Below are 25,896 nucleotides of genomic sequence, written 5' to 3'. Positions count from 1 at the left end.
TCTCAGTGCGAAGTTGTAAACGTTCCCTTTTTTTACTTTATATTTGCTTCCTTCCAGGAACTGTTCAACTGAGTTATGATTAACAACGAAGGTGCAAATATTAATGACAAAAAGCAGATCATTTGATTTTAGGTGAGAAGTTAGAAAATTTTCTAAATTTAAAACAAAGATGCAAAGGAAGTAAACTAAAAAGAGTGAAAATTAATTAGATCAGGTTGACATGGTTTTCACTGAGCTTTCAGTCACCGGCTGTGAGGCGGGAAATAAACTACTACAATCATTCATTCCTGTTTGAAAATATCTACAGCTTTAGCGTTACAGTTGCTTTTTTCAGAGACAGGTTTTCTACAGATGACCATGATCCTCTGGGGCCACGGTGTTGCTCCTGGCCACACGGGTCCGACACTTCCAGTACGAAACCAGCAGAGCGACCAAGCAGCAGCAGCACACAGCAGCACTGAAGCAGATGGATACGGCCTGCGTAGCTGATCCGAGAGACCAGGGGACGCTGTGGGCTGAAGTGATTGTCCCATCAGGGTCGCTGTTGAACAAAGAGCAGAAACCTTCCTTCATTACAGGGAGCATCTTGCTGCAGAGCAGACCGGTTCTCTGTTTAGAGTCATACTTGCCATGTGCTGCGACCAGAGGATGGGTTTCTGTCTCCTGGAGGAGGAGCAACGTCAGGGTACACACACAACCGTCTGTCTGGGCAAAACACCTCCCCCCAGTATCCTTCAATCTGAAAATATAAGAATAAAAACACATAAAAAGGCTGTGTATGGGTACAGAAACTCAGATGAGAGCCTGACGTTAAGCCAAAACTGTTCTTATGAACATTGTTGGGAATCTTGTCTACGTTTATTATGTCATATTTTTATACCTACACCTCCTCAATGTACAGTTTTACCTAAAAGTCTTGGTAGTGACACACGTTTGGTGGCTTCAGCATTTTAAACATTTTCTATAATGACTAAAGAACGGTATAAACATTTTATAAATTACAAAAGCTTTTATTAGCATTTGAAATACATTTCTATGAAGATAATACTTATAAAGGCTTTGTAACATCTACAATTTCCTTTCTGCATTCTGGGAATAAACTTTAGGGTCAAACTCTTCTGATGGTGAGCACTTCCTGTCTTATTGGTTACTTAAGTCATGTGACTCCTGTTTTCACCTTACTGGGTGTGGAACCACTAACTCTGTTGATACAGAGCAAGATCTGCAGTGGTGACACCTTTGTGCCTGTTGGACTCTCTTGGATGTCCTAAAGTTTTTTTTATATATACTGCAGCCAAAATTCTTTCCTTCTGGTTTGATTATTGACAAAGCTGTTATTTGAGGCAAAGCAACACACCTATCTTTTGTAGCAGTCTGTTTAATGGATGGATAGCTATTGAAGCTCTTAAATTAATATAGATCTGATCACTATGTCCAGAGATCAGAATCATTGCTAAATGGGCTATTTAAAACCAAAAAAAGAGGAAAATGGATGCAGACAAGTTTGTGAAAGCTGTTTGTGTCACAGCCGAAAACCAACCAACATTTTCTTTGATCTATTTATTTTTAAGTGTTTTTAATTTACCGCTATAGACTCATTGGAAGAGATGCCTTTAAAGAAATGTTTTAAATTGTTCAAGAATGTGGAATTTGAAATATGAAATTTTTGCAACCATCATATTTGTGTTGGTTTTGTTTATTTAATTTTAAAATGAATTTAGCTTACAAATTATTAAAAAACAAAACCGTCATAAGCTGTTTTGGTTGTCATGTTACCTGAACGGCGCCCCCTGCTGGACAGTCCACCCACTGAGAGCCAGAGAGCTGGACCTGGTACCGGTTCAGTCCAGAACATCTGTGCCTGTAACAGCGACCCTCAGCAGAGCTGCGGCTCTGAGCAACACTTCCCTGGTACGGATGAAAGGCAGGAAGACAACAAGCTGTCAAACAACGACATCTTTAAAATACTCTCAGCTCCATCCTTTTACACACACGAAGGGATCAAACTGAAGATGAGCCGTGTTTTTGTATTTTTTATTTTAAATTCATGGAAAATTCTTGAATCGATTGTTGTATAATTTTCTGTCCATTTTTATACAATTTTAATGTATTTCCTGTTTTTATGTAGCCCATATATCTACCATCTAGAACAGGGGTGCCCAAACTGTAGCCCAGGGCCCATTTGCAGCCCCTGGACTGATTCTGTGCTGCAAGTCGAGAATGATTTGGCCCACCAGCACCTGATGCAGGCAGAGACTTTCTGTTTTTAATTAAGACAGAATTTTTACAGACAAGTTCAACTCTTACAATTGAAAATGTTAGCAACAACACAAAGCATTTGTGTTTGAAGAACCACCCTTATTACGTTCTCTTTAATTTCATAGTAAACAGGACCACAACTATACAACGACTTTAACTCTAATGCAGACTTTGGGGCATCAAAATCTGCTTTTTATTCATTAAATATACAGCAAGCACTTTCAATAAAGACTGACCCAAATCCTGCTCTTATTGCTGAGAAAACAAACACATTTTTTTTCTATTTTCAATCAAACCCAAAGAATTTGCAAACTGGATTATCATCTTTAAATAAAGCAAATGGGCAAAATCCTTTTTTCAGTTTTGGTTCAACTATTTGTTACACCCCTCTCCTACAGAAAAACTGACAAATTTGTTTAATTAAAATCACATGTTCATATTTTGTGGAGGTAAGAAAAAAAATGTAATTTTTGTTCTGTATTTTATTACATTTTTCTGGCACACAAGTACTTTTGATTTGTGAGTGTCAAAGTTTGGACACCCCTGATCTAGAAGATAACAATCCCACAGAACATGTAATACAAACATTTAAACCTAAAACCAAGTTTTAACCTTAAACAATCACTTGCACTTGTGGCTTTGTCCTCCCTTTATCACCGTCGTCCTGTGAGGTTTTAATATTTCACAGTGACAGAAAACACTCGTACACCTTTCTGACCAGGCTGGATAAAAAGCAACGGCTATCAGGGCCAAAAACCTCTCCGCTCCAGTTCTCTGCAGGGCACCATTTGATGTTTTCTTCCTTCCAACATTCACTCTGATGAGGGGGGAAATGATACAAAACAAAAAAAGCTTTAAGGGTTGAAAGGGGGGAAAAACTTCACACATATTTAGTGTATTTTCAAAAAGAATGTTTAACGATAATGAAAGTAAGCAAGAGGAAGATAAGTCAATGACTTCCTTACTGTTAAAGGCGACAACTTACTCCATTCTCCAGGGGTTTGTAGACCCGACACCCCTCCAGGTACTGATCAGTCTGACACTCCCCCTTGTGGAGGTGAAGAAAGTGACATCCAACTCCACTAAGAGCGAATCAGAAAAACAAAAAGTGAAAAGTGCGGCTGAACCGTGTTCCCGCTTCAACCAGACTCAAGCTTAGAGCTTCTACCTTCCAGTGCAGAAAAAGGACGAGGACTCGTCTTTGCAGGTCGACACAGAGCCAAATGTGGCTCCTTCCCCTAACAAAACGAGCTCATTTTAACTCTGCTCCACCTGCAGATCCATGTGTTCACGCTGGGTACCATCACTGGCTCTTACCGGCTCCCCAGACCAGACTCTGAGCCCGGCTCAGGTCCACAGAGTACCATCCTGTGTCCTGGAGCGCTGCTAACGTGACCGGGTCGATCCGGACTGTGGTCGGGTCCCCCAGCGCCGCCGCCATGATGGACCCCTGCAGCACCCGGGACTCCCAGTGAGAGGAGACCTTGCCTGCAGGTAAACCCTGAAGAATGAAGGTTAAAGTCGGGCACAGGGTCGTGTTAGTTAGTCAACGCTGGGCCCAATCTCAGTACCAGGTTCTCCAGCGGCCCTCCCAGCTCCGGATCAGTGGACACCAAGTGTCTCCGCAGGGCCGAGATGATGGCCGGAGTGTGAATCCTCATCTGGCCTGACCCGTCGGAGTGGATCGCTTTATTTCTGCGAGAACACGAAGCGCCTACTTCAAAGGAAAGAAAATGGAGATCAGAATCAACATAAATAAGATTTTTTTTTCACTCTGGTATGAAATCGTTCTTGTCTAGCCTCCCAGAAATCAAAAGATGCAAGGATGTGAGGCAGTCAGACGGTCTCTAAAAACCTTGATTAGAAGGTGAGCATTCCCGCCAGGAGCTGAAGAGATCTTTAGAGAAGCCGAGCGCATGGAACATCTCGTGGACCACAGTCTGGAGAGCAGATGATCAAGTTCAGCTAATTGCAGGCAGGGTTGCTTTATGCGATCAGTAGGGCAATCAAACACGATTTAGCTTCAACCTGCACTGTAGTCTGGTGGCTGTATGCAGCTCCAGCCAGCCTGTCCCTGCAGAGGACCACCACCCCGGCCACGGGTCGTCCCCAGCTGTCGGTCTGGCAGTGGGCGGCGTAAGCTAAGGTGTTGGACTGAGTGAACAGGAACCAAAGAGTAAAAAAACGGTGAATTTAACTAAAGACCTTCCATTTCTGAGCCTTAAACACTATAAATATATCAGATGAGGGTCCAATTAGGGTCCATTTAACTGGCCAAATATATTATTGGTATGGAGTGTGTGAATATAAGCTGCTTAATAACATATTATACTGCCAAACGGTGCATCCCTTGCAGTTGGGATGCTGTGCCCACTGACTTTACGATGACAATAATGATTCAATATATTCTGCAGCTTTAGACAAAATTAATTGGAGTGATTTAAAGTGACGCCTGCTTCTTTTAAAGATAGAACCGAACAAAAGAAAGAAATGTACTCTGAATGAAACCACAAAACGTTAAATGTTTCTGTGCTCGTAACTTTGATCAGATGTAGCCTGATGGATCTTCACCTCCGCCCTGCATTTGTCTGTGGCTTCTACGTGGAGGTAAACCAGGAAGTCGGTGTCAGGAAGTCCGGCTCCTTCCGGTCTGACGACGGTCCTGTGAGGAGAATCGGCCGCTGGGTAAATGTAACATCCAGACAGGTGGTCATCTGGGATCTGTTCATGCAGAAGAAAGGTTAAAAAAAAAAAAAAAAACACTCGGTTGGTCTGATAACATCTGGAGAGAAGCAGTAGTTATTGGACTGATCATTAAAAAAAAACATCTCTGCTTACTGTGACATCAAGACAAGTTTCAGCTCTGTAGTTTTTGTTGGCTCTTCCACATCTGGGATCAGGAAACTGTTGTTAGTGAACTCAATTAAAAAAAACAAAGGATAGAGTAATGAAGCAAAAAAACACACTATAAGGGATAAGTATTCACTTATCGGCAGTCAAACCCACGAGTTTAAATAAAATCCTGCTCTTAATCCACAGGGATTAACATGGTGCCGGCCCATCCTTTGCAGCAGTGATGTCCAAAGTCAATCCTCAGGGGCTCTGGGCTCCTGCATGCTTTAGACGCTCAGATGGATCATTGTACCTGAATGAGATAAATATCCCAGCTGCAGCCTCCTGCAGAACCTGATAGGCTGAGGAGGTTGGAGCAGCGATGCATCTAAAACCTGCAGGACTCTTGGAGAGAGGAGCTGGACAGCAGTTTGCTCTTCTCTGGGAAGGCGTTCCACCGGGTTTAGGAATGTTTCTGATGGTTATTCCTGAAGGGCTTTTGTGAGGTCAGCCTGATTTTAGAGGTGAAGCCTCTATTTTATCACAAAGGTGTTTTTTGTTTTTTTTTTCATGCTAAATTGGGACTAAAATGGGACTAAAATGGGACTAAATTGGGACTCTGTGCAGACTCGTCCAGTTCTTCCACACCTAACTCTCTCACCCATGACGGTATTCATTGTTTCAGGGCACTGATGCACAGTAAAGCTGCAACAGAAGGGGGTCGTCTCCAAACTACTCCCTCACATTTGGGAGCATGAAATTGTCCAAAATGTCTTAGGATTCTGCAGCATTTAGATTTCCTTCACTCAGTCCAACTCCTGAAAACAATTCAACTCTGTTATAAATGAAAACAGGCCCGCAGTGCAAAAACAGGACTAAAAATAAGTGCAAATGTCTTGAAATAAGTGCGTTTGTCCTTGATTTGAGCAGGTAAATAAGATTATCTGTCAACAGAATGAGTATTATGACCCCTAAATAAGATAATTAGATGTACTGCACTTGAAATAAGATGATAGAGTTGAGCTGTTCCTATTTTAAGTGCAAAAATCTGATTCCATTGGCAGATCATCTTATTTACCTGCTCAATTCAAGGACAGATGCACTCATTTCAAGAAAATATTAAGTTATTTTTAGTTCCGTTTCTGCAGTGCGGACCATAAGTTCTCCTCTGCAGGTAACTTTAAACTTGACACAACGCCGCCTGGCAGGAGTTGCTCAGGAACGGTTCATCACGTCTCCGCTGCTTTAACTGCATCCAACACCAACTTTGCACCCAGTGGAGTCGGAGCTTGGATGCAGCTGCTAGACTGCCGTGGCAGTATGATTTATCGTTGGAGCATTTATGAAAATGTCCAAAAATGATAAATACGGGTGATTTTGCATAAGAGAAAGCGACTGAAAGCTGAGTGTGATCAGCACACCGGCTCACTGGATGAGCCAACCTGTTGTAGTTCAGCGAGCTCGAGTTCCTCCAGACAGACTTGCAGTATTTGTTGACGTCTCGGCTCAGCAGCAACGGCCCTCCGGTTCTGTTCACTAAAACACAGATCGGGTCAGTTCCCTTCAGACACCAGGACGCGTCGACGTGTGCCGTCTGCTTTTTTACCTGAGAGCAAAGAGGACACCAGCCTCACGGCCTCATCCACAGCTTTCTCCAGCCTCTCGCTCTCCGCTGCAGGCAGGTTGTAACTTTCTCTTGCAGTCCAGGTTTTTATCCTGATGGGCTGAAAATGGCTGGAGGGAGGTTGGCCTACGTTCTCCAGAGGGCTCCTCCTGTTGACTTCATGTCTGGTCTGATGGCCGGGGCTGAGCTGGTGCCTGTGCCCGGTCAAGGCTCTGGCTCTGGGCTGTGTGGGCGGCGCTCTGACCACTCTGACCTGAGCCTGGACCTCATCAAAGACACACCGGTGCTGGACTGAGGGCAGCTCAGCCGCCAGCACTGTTACCAGCAGCAGCAGCAGCAGCCGTACCCCGGTCCTCTGAGGTGGAGCAAAAGATGGCATCACATCATTAGGCTGACTTTGATTTTTAAGATAAGATAAGATAAGATAGTCTTTATTGATCTCACAATGGAGAAATTCACTTGTCACATCGGCTCATACAAGAAGGTGCAGAATAGGGAAGGTGCATTCAGTTATATACAGTGAATCTTCATATATACAATGGATCAAAAAGAATACCAAAAAATACAAAAAAAAGGAAATAGGAATGGGCATATGGTGTCTTATTTACATTCATAGTGGTCTATATCTATCTATATATCTATCTATATATCTATATATCTATCTATCTATCTATCTATCTATCTATCTATCTATATATATATATATATATATATATATATATATATATATATATATATATATATATATATATATATATATATATATATATATTATATATATACATATATCTATGCGCCTACATACGTATGTAAGACTGATCAAGTCTGGATGTGGCTGCGTAGGTTAAGAACAGCAATTAATTAAACGTCCAGCAGCCTTTTTAATGAAGATGTCTAAATAAAATAGACAAATAAAATGACAGGTCGCTACAGACTGAATGTGGGTTACATCATAGGTAGATTTGCCAAAATGTCAACCTTCTCATTTCCTTTCTACTGAGTCGGTTCTACATTTTTATCAAGGACTGCTTTATTGTTTCATTTCCGATTCAGCTTTTTTGTTAATTTGCATTTGACGGCTCCTTTTTTAATGATATTTTCTGTTGTTAATCTGGAAAATTATGAGGCCATCTCGTTTCTGATGCGTTTCCTGTTTGTTTGGTTGAATGTTCTACTTATTGAACATTTTCACAATTAGCCAGTCCAGTACTGTACAGATACAAGATATTTAAGGTGCATAGTTGGTCCAAAATACATCCACAGCAATGTTCTTATGAGATCTAATATTCCAAGTTGTTGCCCTTTGGCCTCCCAGGTACTCCAGCACTGCCTAGTTTCACTATAAAAAGGTCCTGTTGATGGTTAATGATAAATCCTAGTTTCCACACTGCAAAACCTGAACTAAAAATAAGTACAATTTTCTTAAAATTAATGTATCTGTCCTTGACTTGAGCAGGTAAATAAGATGATTTGCCAATGGAATAAGATTTTTGCACTTAAAATAGGAACAACTCATCTCCATCATCTTATTTCAAGTGTAGGATGTCTAATTATCTTATTTTAGGGGTCAAAATACTCATTCCATTGGCAAATAATATCATTTACCTGCTCAAATCAAGGACAAAAACCCAAATTTTAAGAACATTTTACTTATTTTAAGGTCTGTTTTTGCAGTGCAGAGACATAATCTGCCACCAAGGATTTCCACAAATGTACTGAAGGAGGCTCATCTCCCACCCAGTTGGTCATAACAGCCTTCCATGAGAAAAAATGTTCAGTATCCTTATTTGATGTTAGTAAATCTGCGATAGAGCCCAGTAGACTTAATACTGGATCAGATTGTAATTGATGTTTGATTATCACACAAACCTCAGCACATAGTTTGCCTAAACGTTTCAACCTATTCGCATTCCTAGAGGCTGACTTCTTGTCCCAATCATCATCCTGCAGTTTGGAGAGGCTCCTGCTGTTTTTGCTACACATATAGAGATACAAGGACATTTTGTAAGATATTATATACCATTTCTCTAAATCTGTTACATACTGATATTTTTCAAGGTAAAAGTAAAAATTTCCTCCCATATTTCAGTGTCTATTGTCTCCAGCTCAGTCTCCCATGATTTCCTGAGGAGTAGTACTGTCTGTATTCAACTGTTGCAACTTTGCATAAAACATATATATATAATGACCTTTTCTGAGACTAAGTCTTTTCCAATAGATTAAAGTCATCTGGTATGTATTAAATGTCTTATATCCATTCTATTTGTTTCTTGAGTTTCAGTTTTTCAAAAAGTGTTTTTTCATTTCATGTCTGGTTCACCTTTTTCTAAAGTTTGCATCTGACATGTCCTTTTTGTGTTCATCTTGTTTTTGATGAATTTCATTTTTTTTTTTACCTGTCTTTACCTCCTATTTTCCTCTGACACTTATATTAGCATAGTTTACATGTAAAAGGCAAGCTTTATAAGAATGCTGCAGTTAAAATAGCTCTGACTTTGAAAGCTGAAACGTCTTCCTTCACGTTTCTACCACCAGGCTGTTCTCACGGCTTTAGCAGTCAAACGAAGGCGGCTCTGCCTTTAGCTGTAGGAACGGTCGGCTGATTCTGCAGCCATGCTGACTCTGACGCTTTAGAAGAGGACAAAGACAACTTGCCTGGGTTTTGGCTGCAGATGGTCTCATTGCTCAGCCGTGAAGCACGCAGCCTCTTCTCAGACTCCGTCAATCCTGTGAAGCTTCGATCCTCTCTTCTAAACCTCTAGAGTTGTGTTTATTGCCACAGGACTCCTGAATACAAAGCACAATGCACCGACTTTCAGGTCAATACACCCCCCCCCCCTCCCAGCCCCCAATAAACAAACATCACACAACACAGAAAAGTGCAAATCGTTTAATCTCAGCCACATTTTTTACTTATATACAGTGAAGTTGACCTTATTAAATCATAAAAACCACTTCTTACTTTTATTTACCTAAATACAATGAACACATTTAAACCTCTGGCTACTCGCCACGTCGACCGTAATACATTCAACAAAGCAAAAAAAAAAAAAAAAAAAACACAAGAAGGGAGGGAGAGAAACAAAATGAAACAAAGATCTGTAGCTTGCTGAAATTAAAAACACCTTAAAAACGTCCGATAAGATCACGAATGGCACGTCACAAGTCTCCTGTGCAGAAAGCAATCTAATCATTTTGAGGTTACTTAGAGAATTTGGGCCCCTCGTCGTCAGCGGAGCGCCTCGCACCCCCCCACACATACACACACACACGCACACACGTCACTAAATCAGGCACCGAAGAGATTGTCGTTAAAACATTTACTTTTTGTTGCTTACATTCATCCACTTGGGAAGGGTCTAACTTTAACGAGTTTGCACTAAAACAACATTTGAAAAGTTATTGCCAGCTTGCAGAGCACACATGCAGTTTTTTTTTTTTTTTCTCCTAGGTTATAATAAAGCCACTACAGTGCCGATACGTGCATCCACGTGAAAAACAAATAACGAGGCCGGGGTGTCTCTGTGTGCGGTGGGATGTCTCGATTTGCTTAAACTGTCTACAGGAAACTCCTTAAAAAGGCACTTAAACAGACAGGAAGGAAGAAACGACGCTTTTCTGCCAACACCACGCTGGAGGCGAGCGCCGCGTTTTGGCCGCCTAAATCTCATTCACACAGACGCAATCATTTCCGTTCTAAGAACTCAAATAATTCAGTCGGACAGCAGCTGGACGGGGAGAAACCCTCCTGTGCAAAAGTCTCCCTCATCTGTGCAGCCAAGCATTATTTAATGGAGAGCTTGTCTAAAACTAATCCATAATTTGGCAACTGGGGGCCGTCGTCTAGGTTTTTTTTTTAGGGGTGTCCTCAAAAACAGTCCAATAAATGATTTAAAGTGTCAAAGGATTTAAAAAAGGCACCAGACGTGCACAGGGAGGACGCTCCTGTGCTCGAAGTCAGACAGACGTGGAAAGACTGGGTTTGAATTGTTAAGAGTGAGACGGGGGGATGGAGAGGGGGGGAGGAAGCCGTTCAGGTGAGCATGGGGACGTCGTCCTCGGAGGCGGTGTCCTCGGACAGCGGGATGAGTAACACTTCGTCGTCTGAAGAGGCGGAGGAGGAAGAGGAGAAGGAAGGGGAGGCAGAGAGGGCCCTCTGGCTGGTGGAGGGCGAGGCTCTGAAGAGGGAAATGCTCAGGCCCAGGGTCTGGAAGATGGAGGCCAGGGAGGGGCTGCTCGGCGGGACGGCGACAGGAGGGGTGGTCAGCGGGGGAGCCGGGGGAGCGTACGGAGGCGGGGGCGCGGAGAAGAGGGGCGGCGGCGGCAGGAGAGAAGCCGCCATTTCCTCCGGCGGCGGCGGTGGCAGCTGCTGCTCCACCAGAGCCAGCAGGCCGAGTTTCTGACGCACCGGCTGGCTGCCGGCCTCCGTGGCCGACGAGGATCTGGCGGGGGAGGACTGGGCTGCTTCCTGGCTGGAGGGAGCGGAGTCCGCCTCCTGCTGGCCGGAGCCGGAGGTCTGATTCTGTCTGCTGGACGTTCTGGGGATCAGGCCCCACCTCCTCATGCGGCGGACCACGCGGCGGACGAAGCGCGGCCGGCGCCGGCGGTGCGGCGAGCTGCTGGCGTCCTGGCGGAGCAGCTGGAGGATTCCCCTCAGAGAAAGAGAGGAGGTCTGGGAAAAGGAGGAAAAGCAGATTAATTAGCAGGGTTCCTACAGCATAAGGCAAGTTAAATTCAAGACTTTTTAATGCCACTTGAAATAAAAAGTTAAGACCAAATTCACGATAAACAAGAAAGTTGCGACAACTTCACCCAAATGTTTATTTTAACATAAACCATTACTTTCTGGCTCAGTAGACATGTTTAAAATTTTTAAAAACATTTAATATAGGAAGAAAGCTAAAAAACACAAATTACAGATATATTTTTAACAACTACTGAACTGAATTCACAAACGTTGTTTTGTTCCCTACTAAAATAAACTATAAATCAGTTTTAAAAACCACAACATAACCAGTGCCAACTCTTTTTCCCAGTTATGGTCCGGTTTTTATTGGTTCCGCTATTGGGACGGAACCAATAATGGTTACATTGAGCCGTTCAGTAAATTAAAAAAATTGTGTCAATTATTTTACTGTTTATTATAATTTTAAGACCTAAGAAAGACTGATTTAATACATTTTAATGCCAATTAAGGCCTTAGTTTTATGTTACAGAATTCAATGCCTTTTAAGACTTTTTAAGGATCCGCAGGAACCCTGTAATTAGCAGGGCGGCTGAAAATTGCATTCTCCCAATTCACCGAGCAACGACGAGGACGTTTCACAAACTAATGGAAATATCACGGCTTTAATCCCCTCTGAGCAGCTGCGCTCCAGGAGAAATAAGCCCTTTGAAATCATCCCACAACTTCATTTCAGCACAGCGTAAAAAAAAAACGACTGGAGACGTTTTAATCAGGTCCAGAACAAAGACAAAGTGCGACGTCGGGTTCTCTGACCTCATTGGGGCTCTCCGTGGGGAAGTCCTCCACCGGGGGGATGATGCCCTGGGCGATCAGCTGGCCGTAGGACGGGGGAGCCTGCTGCTGGATCATCTCTGCTTCCAGGCGGTTTATTGGGGCAAACATGCTGCTGCAAACAGAAAAGATATTTTTAGAAACCTTCATACAATGTCAGGAAATGGGAGCAGTATTGGTTCACAGCACAGGGATTTATTTCATCCGTTTTACAGCAAATGAAACTCAGAAACCGCTAAATCCTCATGTCTAGCTGTTTTATAACCCTCTGTAGTCAGATTACTGGTTTGAGCAGCTCATCCTGTGTTCGGAGGGTTTTACGAGCCCTAAGGACTTAGTAAGAAGCGTTGTCCACTCTTATAAGCACGCTCAGCCTGATTCATTGGTCTGAGACAAGCCAGAACGTGATAAACGTCTCTAGTTTTCCCTCCGGTGATTGACTGCAGAGTGAGGATTCATCTGGTGGTTCTACTGGGAGACTAAAGGCAGATCTGCTGCTTTAACCGACCAACCCAAACACGAAGCACAGGAGATGCTGTTTCAACTTAAACTACGCACACAAGGTTCCTTCACATGTTAATGAAATAAAATCTATGCCTTTGGCAGGGGGGAAAAAAACACTGGGAGGAAGTGAGGAGAGAAGGGAGGGGAAAAGAAAGAAGAATACCACAAAAGGAAGGAAGGTAGGACACAAGAAGACAGGAAGTAAAGACAGCAGGACGCAAGAGAGGACATAAGGAAGGAAAAAAGGACTGGATGGACTAAACATTTATGGAATAAATGCTTTTTTTCTCCCCCCCACCCTGATCTGGAAAACCCTGACTATCTACTTTTCCAGACTGCGTAGGAGCGCTGACTCGGCCTGGCCGGGGGGAAACAGAGAGCCGTGCTCGGCGGAGCCCAGAAGGAAGCGGGTCACAGGCCAGACGTTACCTGTACTCTCTGGTCCTGAGCGAGTACAGTTTACACGTGCAGCCCATGGCGATGACCAGCAGCAGGCCACAGATCAGGCTGCCCACCGTGGCGGCGGTGATGACCTTGCGGGGCAGCGTGACGGTGCAGTTGAGCTCGTCTGTGCCGTCCTTGCAGTCCACCTGGCCGTCGCAGCGCCAGCTCTCAAACACACACCTGAGGGAGGAAGAAAGGGCCGGGTGTCATTAAAGCAGCAGCAGAGAACATTCCCCCTCGTTCCTGGGCTCTACAAGCCCTGACAGCTAGAAACCCTCAAGACATTTGCTTGTTTTAGGCAGAACTTTCTTTTTATTTATATTAAAAAGTTTTTTTTGCCAGACAAGACCAAAAACAGGTCGATACAGCCTCACGTGGCGCCATTATGTGTTTTTATCCTAATCGTTCCTCCCGTCAGCCTCAGTATCATCCTTATCCTGTTAGGAAATCTTTGAAAAACCTCACATTAAAACTAAAGGTCTGCTGGCTCTACAGGATAAATACAGACACTAATGTCAACTGTTGGTATGGCTAACCATGCTAACTGCTAATGTAAGACGCTAAAGACAGTTTAAAGTGTATCGCTCGTCATTATTTTGCCTCTGCTTTAAAATAACAGCAAAAATCAGCTTTTACTGCAGAGCTGTGTGAGGCTGACTGCTCCCTCTCGCACACTGTGGTCTGAACACTGCTGAAGGCTCATTGTTAGCTACAATAAATGAATTGAATGATTGAAAATCTGAGCTTTTCTCACCAATATAATGTTGGACATTTATTATCAAGTAAGACTCCTTTATATCCCTTGACTGTAAATCCCCTTGAAAATCCCCTTTGAACTAATCAAAAAGGTTTAGAAACATTTATTTTGTCACTTAGAGCTCTGAAAGAGAAAGCTAAATTGTCTAAAATTTGTACTGGCAGGTTAATGCTGAACTGAATTGGGTTTTAGAAAATGGGTTTTAGTAATACCTCTTTGATTGAGGTTTTACTACAATTAACATATTGCAAAAAGAAGAATTATAACAAACGGACAACAAGGCAAAGCCCAAAGAAACTAACAGCCTCCATCAGTAGAAGCTCAAACTGAGGAAATCTGTCTTAACGTGTAGCTTTTATTCTGTTTTTCATTCTTGATAAATCACGGTTTGAAGCGTTCTCTGACCTGTTGCTGTCACAATGAAAGGTCCCAGGCTGACAGACGCTGCAGTCCTTCTCGTCGCTGCCGTCAGTACAGTACAGCTGGTAGTTGCACCTCTCCGTCGCCGGGTAACACACCGCCATGCCTAGATAGCCGCTGGCCGGCGGCGGTCTTAGCCCGCCCAACCCGCACGCAAACTGGTTCTCGCCGCAGCCCCGGCAGCCCTGCTCGTCCTTGCCGGTCTCGGGACAGTCCCACTTCCCGTCGCAGCGCTGCTCCTTGGTGTAGCAGCCTCCGGCCGCCCCCCCGCATCGCGCCTCCCACGGAGGGCAGTAGCTGCCCACGTGGAACGTGGCCTTGAAACCGTTCCCCATCGAGTCGGCGGCTCTCTCGAAAGCCAGCGACATGAGCCCGGTGTGGGACTCCACTTTGACAGATTTGTAGTTAAACATGTAGGTGATCTGGCGAAAAAAAAAAGCAGAAAGACGTTACAGCGCATCAAGACGACAAATAGAGTCATTAGAAACGCTCGGCCATGTTTTCCAGCTCACGTTTTTGATGATGTCTCCTTTGCCCTCCTCTCGGTTGTAGACGGTGAGCCTGTCCCAGGGCCCCAGCGAGATCTGCTGCAGGTCCAGTCTCAGCGGCCTGGAGTCCTGGGGGTCCAGAGTCCAGAGGCAAGACATCATGCCGCTGGCGGACGACGGAGAAGAGAAGGTCCCGTAGAAGGTGCGGAGAAGGCCCCCGCAGGGCCACTCCATGGGAGTGGGCGTGACGACGAGCTCTTTCTGAGTGGGCTGCCCTCGAACGGGCTGCTGCCACTCCCTCTGCGGCGACCAGGAGTCGGGGACGTTGTACTGCTCTGTTGATCGGAGCCAGCTCTTGTCGACGGTCCTGCTTTTGTCCAGCTCGGCGTTCCTGTCCGTGTAGGTCACGGCTTTAGCCTCTGCGTAGTCGACGTAATCGTCGCAGCCCACCTCGTCCAGGCCGTTGTGGAGGCCGTCACCGAGACACTCCACCTGCCCGTTGCAGCGCCAGGAGGGGGGCAGGCACCGGCCCCGGGGACATCGGAACGACGTCTCTGGGCACTCCCCTGAATCTGGACGAGCACGGCAAAGATTTGAAAGAGAGACAGAAACTTTAAAAGCAGCGAAAGACGGCGCGCTCCGGTGCCTTACCTCTGGCGTAGTTCAGCATAAATGACGACACGGGGAACACGTGTGGAGAGAAGTGGTGCACCAGGCTGATATTTCCCCCCGGAAACTCCAACGGCTGCGGCAGCTTGGTGCCGCAGAGGACGATCGGCTCTCCTCCTCCGGCCGACGATTTAATAGAAAGCGATTCCTTCTCGCAGCGCACAGAGAACTGAGCGAAGCTGCGGAAATGTGGTGAAAGAGAACAAGTAAATTGGCAGAGTGAAAAACAAATACAACGTTCCCATGATCTGTCAGCGCCACAAAACGGTCAAAAATGCGTTTCCTGTTGAAGAAAACTTTTTTTTTTTTTTACATTTCTGTCATCAGCACAAGCAAGCCTCTCATGTATCTTCTCTGTCTTTTTTCACCATCACTATGCACCTTTAATTTATTTATTTATCTCTCAAGTCAGCTTAGATATTCACTCTAGCTTCACTTTAGGGCTGAACGATTTTGGAAAATAATCTAATTGCGATTTTTTTTTTCTTAATATTGCGATTCAATACGTTTTGTTTTCCAGCTTAATTTATGTCTTTTTAAACATATACAAACAATAAATCATTTTGTTTCCTCGCTGTGCAGATTAGTTGCTAAAAGACCCGCAGCATCTAAACTCAGAGCAGTAATGATTGTGTTCTGACTACGATATATTTCAACCAAAATTGCTATTTTGACTTTTCTCTGCATTAACCACAAGCAACAAAAATGGCTTCTAAATAAAGACGTTTGTAAACAAGGACTATTTTAAACAAGAATTTTTAATGTTTCTATTAATCAGAATATTGTTCAAGAGAACAGCTTTTAGTTGATTTGGACATCAATCCTTGTTGAACATAAAGCAAGTCTATGTATTAAACTGATTGACCAGTACTTAATGCTATGTATGATTATATAAACTCTAAAACAAGTAATAAAATTAGTTTATCTCACTGCTGCAACCGTCTTCCCTTCCATGTGGAGGCAAACCCACTTTAAACATTTTACCAACACCTAATGGACGTGTCTAATTCCCTAATTGTTACATAGCCAAAAATTGCAGACTCTGCGATTTGGAAATTGCGTTTTTTTTAAATCGCGATTATATTGAAAATGCGATTAATTGTTCAGCCCTACTTCACTTCTACCAAAAATAAACCAGGGCTGTGCAGTTTAATCACATTTCTATTTTGATCCCATATAAAGGTATGCAATATAATCCTATTAAATATTTAGCCATATATTAACTAAAAGATGTCCCATAATAAAGCAGCCCTATAACAACATCAGGTAAATAAAATGAAGGGCGCTGTAATACATCTTCTGTGCATCAGTACCTGAGAACAATGGGCTCGTCCTCTGAACCCTTGATGACCCAGCAGTCAGAGATGTAGCCGAAGCGGTAGGACCAGCTGTGGTAAGCAGAACTCCTGATCTCTCCCACTTTACTGTCCACGACCTGAGGGGCATGCCCACAGTGGGCTGGGAGACAAAAACAAACATTAGAAGCATTTAAACGACATTTATTCTGGGACGGCAGCATTAAACAGAATGAAATTTGAGTCAGATTTCTAGTTATTCTGTTATGGATAATACACTGTGAAGAAGACAGATATGCATATAGGAGGAGTTAAATAGGGCGATACGGAGCAAAAATTATATCTCAATACTTTTAGGCTGAATGCCGATATACGATATTTATCTCAATATGTTTATCTTTTTATAAAGTAATTATAAAAACGGCCTCTCTGAATCAAAGATTTATCCCAGATGTCTCACAGGTAAAATTTTTGTAACAAACAGCTGCAGATAAATATGACAAACAGCTAAAAAAAAAAACCTACTGGAACACAAAAGGATACGGTAATTCTAACGCAACAATGACCATCTCAATATAAACGATATAGTCTCATCTTATGTCTCTTTTTTTTTTTTTAACTCAATATTATATAAATCGTACATATTGCCCAGCCCTAAAATAGCGGTGGGACTTAATGAGAATTTCCCACCTTCTGCTCCTTATCAATTAGAAAATGGTTGAAACTTATTTGCTTTTCTTGTTTTTTTTAATCATATTATCTCAGTTACGAAGTTTTACAAACATGGCTTTCTTATCACACTCATTAATAATATTTTTTGTTTATATGTTCAAAACAGAGACTTAATTCAACCAGAACAAAGCACTAAACATATTTAACAAACTCAGGATGGACCAGGATTTTTCCTGGAGCTGGTTTGTGTGCTTACCAAAGCAGTCCACAGGCTCAAAAAGGCTGCATGCTGATAAAAGCAAAAACAGAACCAGTCAGACGGAGCGAGCCGCAGATAACACAGAAGCTTTAGCTGACGAGCTGAAGTCAGGAAACACAAAATAATCACAAAACAACTTCTGTAATGTTTCACTCACCTGTTATGGAAAAAACCAGGAGCGCGCCTAAAGTGTGACTGAGCGTCATAGCTGCACGTCTGCTCTTTGAAAGTCTTTAAAACGAGTTAAAACTGAGAAGACTTGGAAGGGTTAAAAGAAAAAAAAGTAAAAGCTGTCAGAGAAGTGCCATTTTGAGGGGGGGTAGGTTCAGGAAGACTTCACCTGCAAAGTGAAAAGAGACAGAGAACACACATGAGAGGCTTGCTTGTGCCAATGAATGACAAGCAACAATTTCCTAAAAGTTTGAGCAACATATTTAACTACAATTAGTGATTTCCACACTTGAAAAACGGGACTTTTCCAAATAGAAGTGGACGACATCTCAGAAATATGCACATTCTTCCAGGTAAAACTACACCCCTTAATAAAAAAAGACATATTTAGACTCAGGAACTGATCATCTCCTTGTAACATTACATTGTTTGCACATTAAGAAGACGATAAAACAATCTACCCACTATAGGAACGACAAAGGCAGTTGTTGGGTTTTACGCTTTAACATGTGCACTGATCATCCAGAGGTAAAGTGGATTAAAATAATCAAACAGGTTACGCTATATCATACAAACACGGCAGGGTTGTTAAAGTAATAATGCAGGCTCCCACTGGGAGGAAGTTACGCAGTGAAACAAGTGTGTTTTGTTTCTGCCTGATGCAGATTAATAAAAGCTGTAGCGTTGATCATTTAGGGAGTTTGAGCTAACCTGACGGTGCAGAGAAGCCTGATAATTGCAATATTGTGGTTGGATGTTACACAGAGGATATCAACTGGGGCTGACCCGCCATTCCCTCAACAATAAGAAACATTTTCATCATCCCTGAACTTTTTCTGAAAAGTCGAGTTTTATTATTGAAATATTAAGATTGTAGAACTGGGTTATATGGAGAGAAAATGTATCACAATATTCCTTTTTGTTGTGAGCGATTTTGTCAATTATCACCGTATAGAGTCAATTTAATACTACAGTTTAAGAAGCAGTATTTCGTTCACTGCAAGCTGAAAGAAGAAACAAAAAAAAACATCTCCAAAGGTTTTCACGAACAAAAACAATTTCTTTCAGCAATGTGTGCGGATCACAAGTACCGTATTTTTCGGACTATAAGGCGCACTTAAAATCCTTAAATTATCTGAAAAATGTAGGATGCGTCTTACAATCCGGTGCGTTTTATAGTCCGAAAAAAATGCGGTAATAAAATTACTAGTTCTCAACCAGAATTACACTGATGTACAAACCCCATTTGCAACACTAATGAACAGTGCAAATGTGCTTCAGTACAAGCATAAAATAACGCAAACCAAATTTACACCACTGTTTGCCATCTTGTAAAAACAGTCATGGCGCCACGAGCTGCCATACTGAATCTCAGAGCCTAGCTTTATATTGTTATCATCACCTTTGGCTCCTCAATATGTCTTTTTATTACCCAGCACTGTTACAGTTTGACTAAATAAATACTGCATCCTACCGCTCCTTGGTGATCACCGTGTTTCTGCTGCAGCCACAGTGACTGGATATGCGGCATAGCTCTGATATAATTACAGGTGGACCGAGGAAGGAGGGGCCGGATTGCTGTTAAACAGGAAGAGATCTTTTGACTTTGATTTGTTTGTTTTGTCCTCCTCCATCGCGGCTTTTTAATTGCGAAGTCCTCTGACTTACAGCTGTGACAATAAACCAATCTTTCAAACACAACGATGAACAGTGGAAGTGACCTGTACAAGCCTTTACTGCATAGAGGTGCATAGATGTTTTTGAGAAGTGAATTTTTCTGTAAACAGTTTTTCCTACTTAGCTACAGCCCATTTTTAATAGATTCAATATGCTCATTATTAGCATACTCATCATAAAATTGTTCTTGGTTTAAGATCAATGTCATAAAAGACAGACATTTAATAAAATTTAATTAGTGAAAAATGATCTATGATTAAAGTTATAATATAAAGATAATCGTTACCGGGCTATTTTTGTCGCGCTAGCGCCGACAGACAAACAGCGACTTCCATCCTTTAATCTTCTCAACAACGTCGGTTAAAAGAAGGGCTACCAAATCCCCTCATAACAAACAGCCTCTACATTTATTTATACAGTATAACTAATTTTCGTCTAGTATGGGTAAATTCCCACCGACATTTATTTGTTACTTGATAAAACTCTGTCCCGACAGGCGAGACTAAAAAAAAACCCAGTTTCGGTTTGATGGATTAACAACAAGCTAGCTTAGCTGCTCACATCCTGTTTTTTTAACAGCTCGTTTAGCCGCACTAATAAAACGCAAAACGCCAAGACAGGTGTTTCTAACACGACAATAAACATTTTAGTACCCACAGGAATCCTAGCGTGTCGGTTAAAAGCGGCGGAAACGATGTTAAATCGTCAAAAAAGCGACGAGGAACGAGTACGTTACCGAGCTGTCGGCCTCTCTTGTTGTCAAGTTCGGACAAGCTACTTCCGCGTGCGTGACGCGGCCCGTGACGGGATGGGCGGGGCTTGTGACGCACGCGGCCTGTTTTCATTCATGAGAAAAAAATAAATAACCATAAGGCTAATTTGTATTAAAATCAAATGTTAATCGGCGATTTAACTATTCGCAAACCTTGGTCGTTCATCTATTTACACGACAGGATGCTGCCGAGTGATAAATCTGGGTGAAATTCTGCGTTTTTACCACCAGGGGTCAGTGTCAGCTGAGAAAAGTCCTGTAGGTTTTCATTCACAGAAATAATAGGGATTTATGAACGGCAAAATACAATAAGAAAACATTTAAAGTAGTATTCGTTAGGAATTCATTCATATGGTTTTTACTGTACTTATTCGTTTTTTTAAATGCATCGAATGCTACATTGCTAATGTAGCATTCAATGCTTTTTTATGTTTACTAAAGACCTTTTACTCAAAACTCAGATTTTTGTTGTGAAATCGTTATTTTTGCTCATGTAAAAGTAACAATATCACTTATTTTGTGTGATGCAGTTAGTAGCAGGACGTTCCTGGGTTCAAATCCCAACGTGGGGTCTTTTACATGCCGTTTGCATGTTCTCCCAGTGCATGCATGCATGCATGGTTGTGTGTCCTGTGTGTCTCCCTGTGATGGACTGGTGACCTGTCCATGGTGTATGTGAATAAGGTTCATGCGTGTTTTGGTACTTGAGCTCTCTCATTAAAGACAAAAAAAGGCAAACAAAAAGAAAACAAGTGTTAGAAGAAATGTGAATGTAATCATTTTCTTTATATCTTTTTATTAAGGACTGTTCTACTGTTTTAACTTCACACAGGAGAAACAGATGGTTCTCCTAGACCAAGAGTCTCTTGCTATATATGTTAATCTTACACCTCTGTGTGTGCCAACCCCATGTTGTAAACCCCCCCTTGCCTTTTGTTTTGTTTCTTAACCCCCATGCTGTGAACCCCTGACTCCGCCTGCCACTTCCTTGATGTCTGATAATAAAGGCAAATGGACAGAGGTAACCAGCGCAGATGGAGCCGAGACTGTGATGAAAACGGCCTCACGTTTCTGGCTCTTCTGCCCTCTGTCTCTTTGAGAAGAGTCTAAAAAACTTGTTTGTGTTGGCTTTCTTTCCAGAATCAAAGAGTTATTAAACTTAACTCTATCAGCTGGGGCCGTGACGCGGATCCCAACATATCGACTCGCTGACGACAGGAGCAACACGCTGTAAACCACTGCAGGTCTGTGGCAAGGACCTGGTGAAAGTCCCGGGAGGTAATTTCCTCGCTGGGACCAGCGTCTCCTTTCGCCAACGAGAAGATTGACGGGATTCCGACCGGGGAGAAAGCCAAACAAATCAAGTAAGTTTTAAAGCGATCGGTTAAAGTCCATCGTTCAGGGTTACGGGTGATTAAAAAATCCCCGAAAAGTTAATCGAGAGTTTGAGTCTCTCGAAGCTGCCGGTTTGAGTCCGTCGCAGAAGTTAAGGAAAACCAGGTTAAAGTCCTGAAAGGTAGATTAAAAAAGGAAATCCAGGTTAAAGTCCTGAAAATTAGATTAAAAAAAGGAAACCCAGGTTAAAGTCCTGAAAATTAGATTAAAAAAAGGAAATCCAGGTTAAAGTCCTGAAAATTAGATTAAAAAAGGAAATCCAGGTTAAAGTCCTGAAAGGTAGGAAAAAAAAAGAAATCCAGGTTAAAGTCCTGAAAGGTAGGTTAAAAAAGGAAATCCAGGTTAAAGTCCTGAAAATTAGATTTAAAAAAAGGAAATCCAGGTTAAAGTCCTGAAAATTAGATTAAAAAAAGGAAATCCAGGTTAAAGTCCTGAATGGTAGATTAAAAAAAAAAGAGAAATCCAGGTTAAAGTCCTGAAGAGGTAAAAAAAAAAAAAAAGGAAATCCAGGTTAAAGTCCTGAAAGGTATATTTAAAAAAAAAAAAAAAACAGGATTAAGGTCCTGGAAATGATATAAACACAACGCAAAAGTAAAATAGGATGGGTTCCAGACAAAGTACAAAGGGAAATCCAAAAGGGGATGAAAAGTTTATGAATCAGATTGATCCACTTAATTTAAAATACTTGGGGAAGTGGAAGAAAAAGTATAATGTAAATGGTGTGTTGAAAGTGACTAAATGGGAAAACGTTGTGTGTCGGCTTGAAACAAGCGCTAGTGCAAAAACAGGAAAACAAAAACAGGAAAAAATAAAAGAGCTTGAAATTGCACGCTGTTGGTTAAATCAAGCACAAAAAAGGCAGGCTGCACGAGCAAAAAATAAAGCAGACCGTAGGCAGAGACAGTCCCGACCAGAAGGAGGGAGTGGGGTGGCCAATGGAGCGGTGCGTCAAAGCCCGACTTCATCACCTATGTGGTCTCCTGCAAGTTTAGGCCCTAAACAAAAAAGAACCCGCCCGAACATTACTTCAGTAATGCAAACCATGGTGGCAACTGAAGAAAACAGACCACCACCGTATAATCCCTCAAATCCCCCAGAGGATGTTTCAAATCTGTACCCAGACCTGGATGGACTGAGTAAATCAGATCATTCGTTATCTACAGACCAGTCCAAAGGCTTGTATCCTATGGTGCAGGTCGCAAATGCTAATGTAGGAGCTCAGCAGCCTCAAACAATCCCAGTTTTCCGTCCGTGGTCGTTAGAGGAAACCAGAAAGACTGTAGAAGGTGTCATTTCTCCACAGGAAGATCCAGAAATATGGACCCAAGACATGGAGGAAATTCATAGCTCATATGGTTTAAATGGAAATGAGTTCGAACAAGCCTTACAGTCGTCAGTGGGAAAACATTGGGAAAAAGTAAGGGCGAATCATACAGGCAAAACCCCACGAGGCGGAATATTTGAACATCAAACACAAATGGGGATCGAAAAAAGGCAGAAATGGACAGCTCTAGCAAAAGCAGCACGAGCAGTTTTCCACAGAAGAGCAGATTATGGACACTTGGCGTCCATAAAACAAAAAATAGGGGAAGACGTAGACAAGTTCAAAATACGCTTTGAAAAAGAATATAGGTTTCACAGCGGCATCCCTCCCGCTGACGGAGATGAAACACCATATCAACAACAGCTAAAAAACATGTTGATGGGAGGTTTCCAGCCATATATCTATGAGTGGGTTAAAAAACATTTAGTTACACTGACAACGTCTAATGTAACCACAGTTATGAAATATGTGCGTCAAAAAAGAGAAACACGCAAAAAAGGGAGTTGGTGCATATGGAGGTGGGACACACATTTTCTGGGCAGATACTATGTGTGATTCAGAAGAAATATTTGCTTTCCAAGCCACCGGACCCTTCAACGGCGTTGAGGAGGTTTCCGACGAGGCAGGGGCGGTCCTAGCGACCGAGGGTGCTTTCAGCCCAAATAAAAAAAAAAAAAAAAAAGAAATAGATGGAGGATGCAGGAATAATTGGACCATGACCAGTGCGTGCAGAAACAATTACAGTAACAAGCCCTGTTATCTTAGAAGAAGGTTAAAAGATACAGGAAGAAAATAAAAAAATAAATTAAAAAAAACTCTAGCAGACTACATGAGAGAAATGTTGCAGTCTAAAGAAGTGTCCAATGCAAATTTACTGCCAGGAGAATCTTTTTCTCGACAGGATCCACAAACAGTGAGACCAGGAGACTGGGTGTTCGTCAAAGTCATCAGAAGGAAAAACTGAGCAAGCCCAAGGTGGGAAGGACCATACCAAGTACTCCTGACCACGCCAACAGCTGTGAAGATTGCTGAAAGACCTTCCTGAATTCACCCCAGCCACTGTAAGTTACAGAGAGTGTTAAGTGCCTTAAGGTTGGAACTGTGGTGAAGTCCGACTTCAAAGGGGTTTGGTTTTTTTAGGGCCACTCGTCTCAACGTCGGTGAAGAAATCAACTGATCCCTGTTCTTTAGAGTCCTGGGTAAAATTAACATCTCTGTTAACCTAGCAAAAATGTTTGCTGGACTCTGTTTGAGTCCAGATCCGCTGAGTGAGAGAGGAAAGAGGTTCATCCACTCCACTGCCATGAAGATTTGGCTGGGAAATCCCCCAGACCATCACCCAGAGAACTTGTGGCAGATAAATGTGACGGTCTTGGCTGAGGAGAAGAACATGAGTAACTTCTATGTATGCTCAGTGATGCCCAAATCCACCCTGTATGCTAAGAGCATGCCTGCAGGAGACGGAACGTGTTTCCTGAGGACTGTCCTCGTACCTGTGTTTGCACCTGGAAATGTGTTTAATGGTACTGCAAAACAGAATGGTTTTGGACATGTAAACTGCTAGCCAAGGTGGCGTATGTGTAATGATTGGAATTTCCTGCTGTACGTACATTTCTGATGCAAATGAAACTCATATTACTGAAGCTATGTCTGCTTTAAAGAATCTGCAACAAGCAATGTCCCGGGATGCTGTTCCTCTAAGTGTGGACTTCCTCCCCTGGTTCTTTTCAGGATCGTGGTGGCACCTTTTACTGAAAATAATGACACCCATTATTATTGTTTTTATTATTCTTTGTGTTTTTACTGCTTGTGTAATCCCATGCCTAAAGTCTATGATTGCTAAGACTATGGGAAATGTAATGTTTCGATATCAAATGCTTTCACAAATCCCTCTTGAAGAAGTTCACCCCGTAGTTTAACTTTTCCCTTGTTAAATGCTTAACAAAATGACAGTCTCATTAAAAATGCAGAACGCAAGAAATGAGTAGTTGAATAAGGTTACGTTAAGCTCCAATTGTAAATAAAAAATGATTAAAAGGAGGGAATGTTAGAAGAAATGTGAATGTAATCATTTTCTTTATATCTTTTTATTAAGGACTGTTCTACTGTTTTAACTTCACACAGGAGAAACAGATGGTTCTCCTAGACCAAGAGTCTCTTGCTATATATGTTAATCTTACACCTCTGTGTGTGCCAACCCCATGTTGTAAACCCCCCCTTGCCTTTTGTTTTGTTTCTTAACCCCCATGCTGTGAACCCCTGACTCCGCCTGCCACTTCCTTGATGTCTGATAATAAAGGCAAATGGACAGAGGTAACCAGCGCAGATGGAGCCGAGACTGTGATGAAAACGGCCTCACGTTTCTGGCTCTTCTGCCCTCTGTCTCTTTGAGAAGAGTCTAAAAAACTTGTTTGTGTTGGCTTTCTTTCCAGAATCAAAGAGTTATTAAACTTAACTCTATCAACAAGAGATATTTGTTTTGGGTTTTTAAATGCAGAATATTACGCTGAAATACATGCAGTTTTTTTGTGGTCAAAAACAGATTAGCAAAAGTTATTTTAGTCTATTTTTCATATTTAAACTAACAATAACATAACCCCAAGAAAAACTAAATCTTGGCCAGTTTTCTTAGATATTTTTACCCTCAGCATGTCAAGTTGTGGTAGTGAGGTAGATCTATACACATAATTCTATGGTGTCACAGTCTATATTGTGTACGTGTATGTGTGTACGTGTGTGGGTGGGGGGGGGGAGGGTTACTGACAAATATCCATCTCACGACGTCATCAAAAATGTGATCAAACATTTTTAAACAC

At 42.3% G+C, this 25,896-nt stretch overlaps 2 protein-coding genes across 5 annotated transcripts; both read right to left on the bottom strand.

Annotated features, from left to right (window-relative positions):
• Positions 1-198: 198 nt before the first annotated feature.
• Positions 199-7,094, bottom strand: LOC105916811 (leishmanolysin-like peptidase 2). Its single transcript, XM_036147013.1, has 14 exons — positions 6,698-7,094; positions 6,534-6,627; positions 5,098-5,149; positions 4,831-4,980; positions 4,288-4,413; positions 4,115-4,199; positions 3,831-3,973; positions 3,577-3,760; positions 3,428-3,497; positions 3,245-3,341; positions 2,969-3,076; positions 1,777-1,908; positions 630-739; positions 199-541 (listed from the first exon to the last, which is right to left on the bottom strand). The coding sequence occupies exons 1-14, from the start codon at positions 7,092-7,094 to the stop codon at positions 346-348; spliced, it is 1,944 nt and encodes a 647-aa protein (XP_036002906.1). The 3' UTR covers positions 199-345.
• Positions 7,095-9,589: 2,495 nt separating this feature from the next.
• Positions 9,590-20,423, bottom strand: lrp10 (low density lipoprotein receptor-related protein 10). Of its 4 annotated transcripts, none has more exons than XM_036146352.1 (10): positions 20,326-20,423; positions 17,899-18,081; positions 17,739-17,771; positions 16,829-16,973; positions 15,498-15,694; positions 14,871-15,418; positions 14,344-14,780; positions 13,167-13,361; positions 12,216-12,348; positions 9,590-11,387 (listed from the first exon to the last, which is right to left on the bottom strand). In XM_036146352.1, the coding sequence occupies exons 2-10, from the start codon at positions 17,945-17,947 to the stop codon at positions 10,749-10,751; spliced, it is 2,376 nt and encodes a 791-aa protein (XP_036002245.1). In that variant the 5' UTR covers positions 17,948-18,081; positions 20,326-20,423; the 3' UTR covers positions 9,590-10,748. The 4 variants fall into 4 exon arrangements, with proteins under 4 accessions (XP_036002245.1, XP_036002248.1, XP_036002246.1 ...); XM_036146355.1 differs by having other exon boundaries at positions 12,216-12,345; XM_036146353.1 differs by having other exon boundaries at positions 20,247-20,327.
• Positions 20,424-25,896: the final 5,473 nt, after the last annotated feature.

The sequence above is a fragment of the Fundulus heteroclitus genome, chromosome 14 (assembly GCF_011125445.2).
Source record: "Fundulus heteroclitus isolate FHET01 chromosome 14, MU-UCD_Fhet_4.1, whole genome shotgun sequence".
NCBI lineage: Eukaryota > Metazoa > Chordata > Actinopteri > Cyprinodontiformes > Fundulidae > Fundulus > Fundulus heteroclitus.
This window is presented reverse-complemented; position numbering and strand designations above follow the sequence as displayed.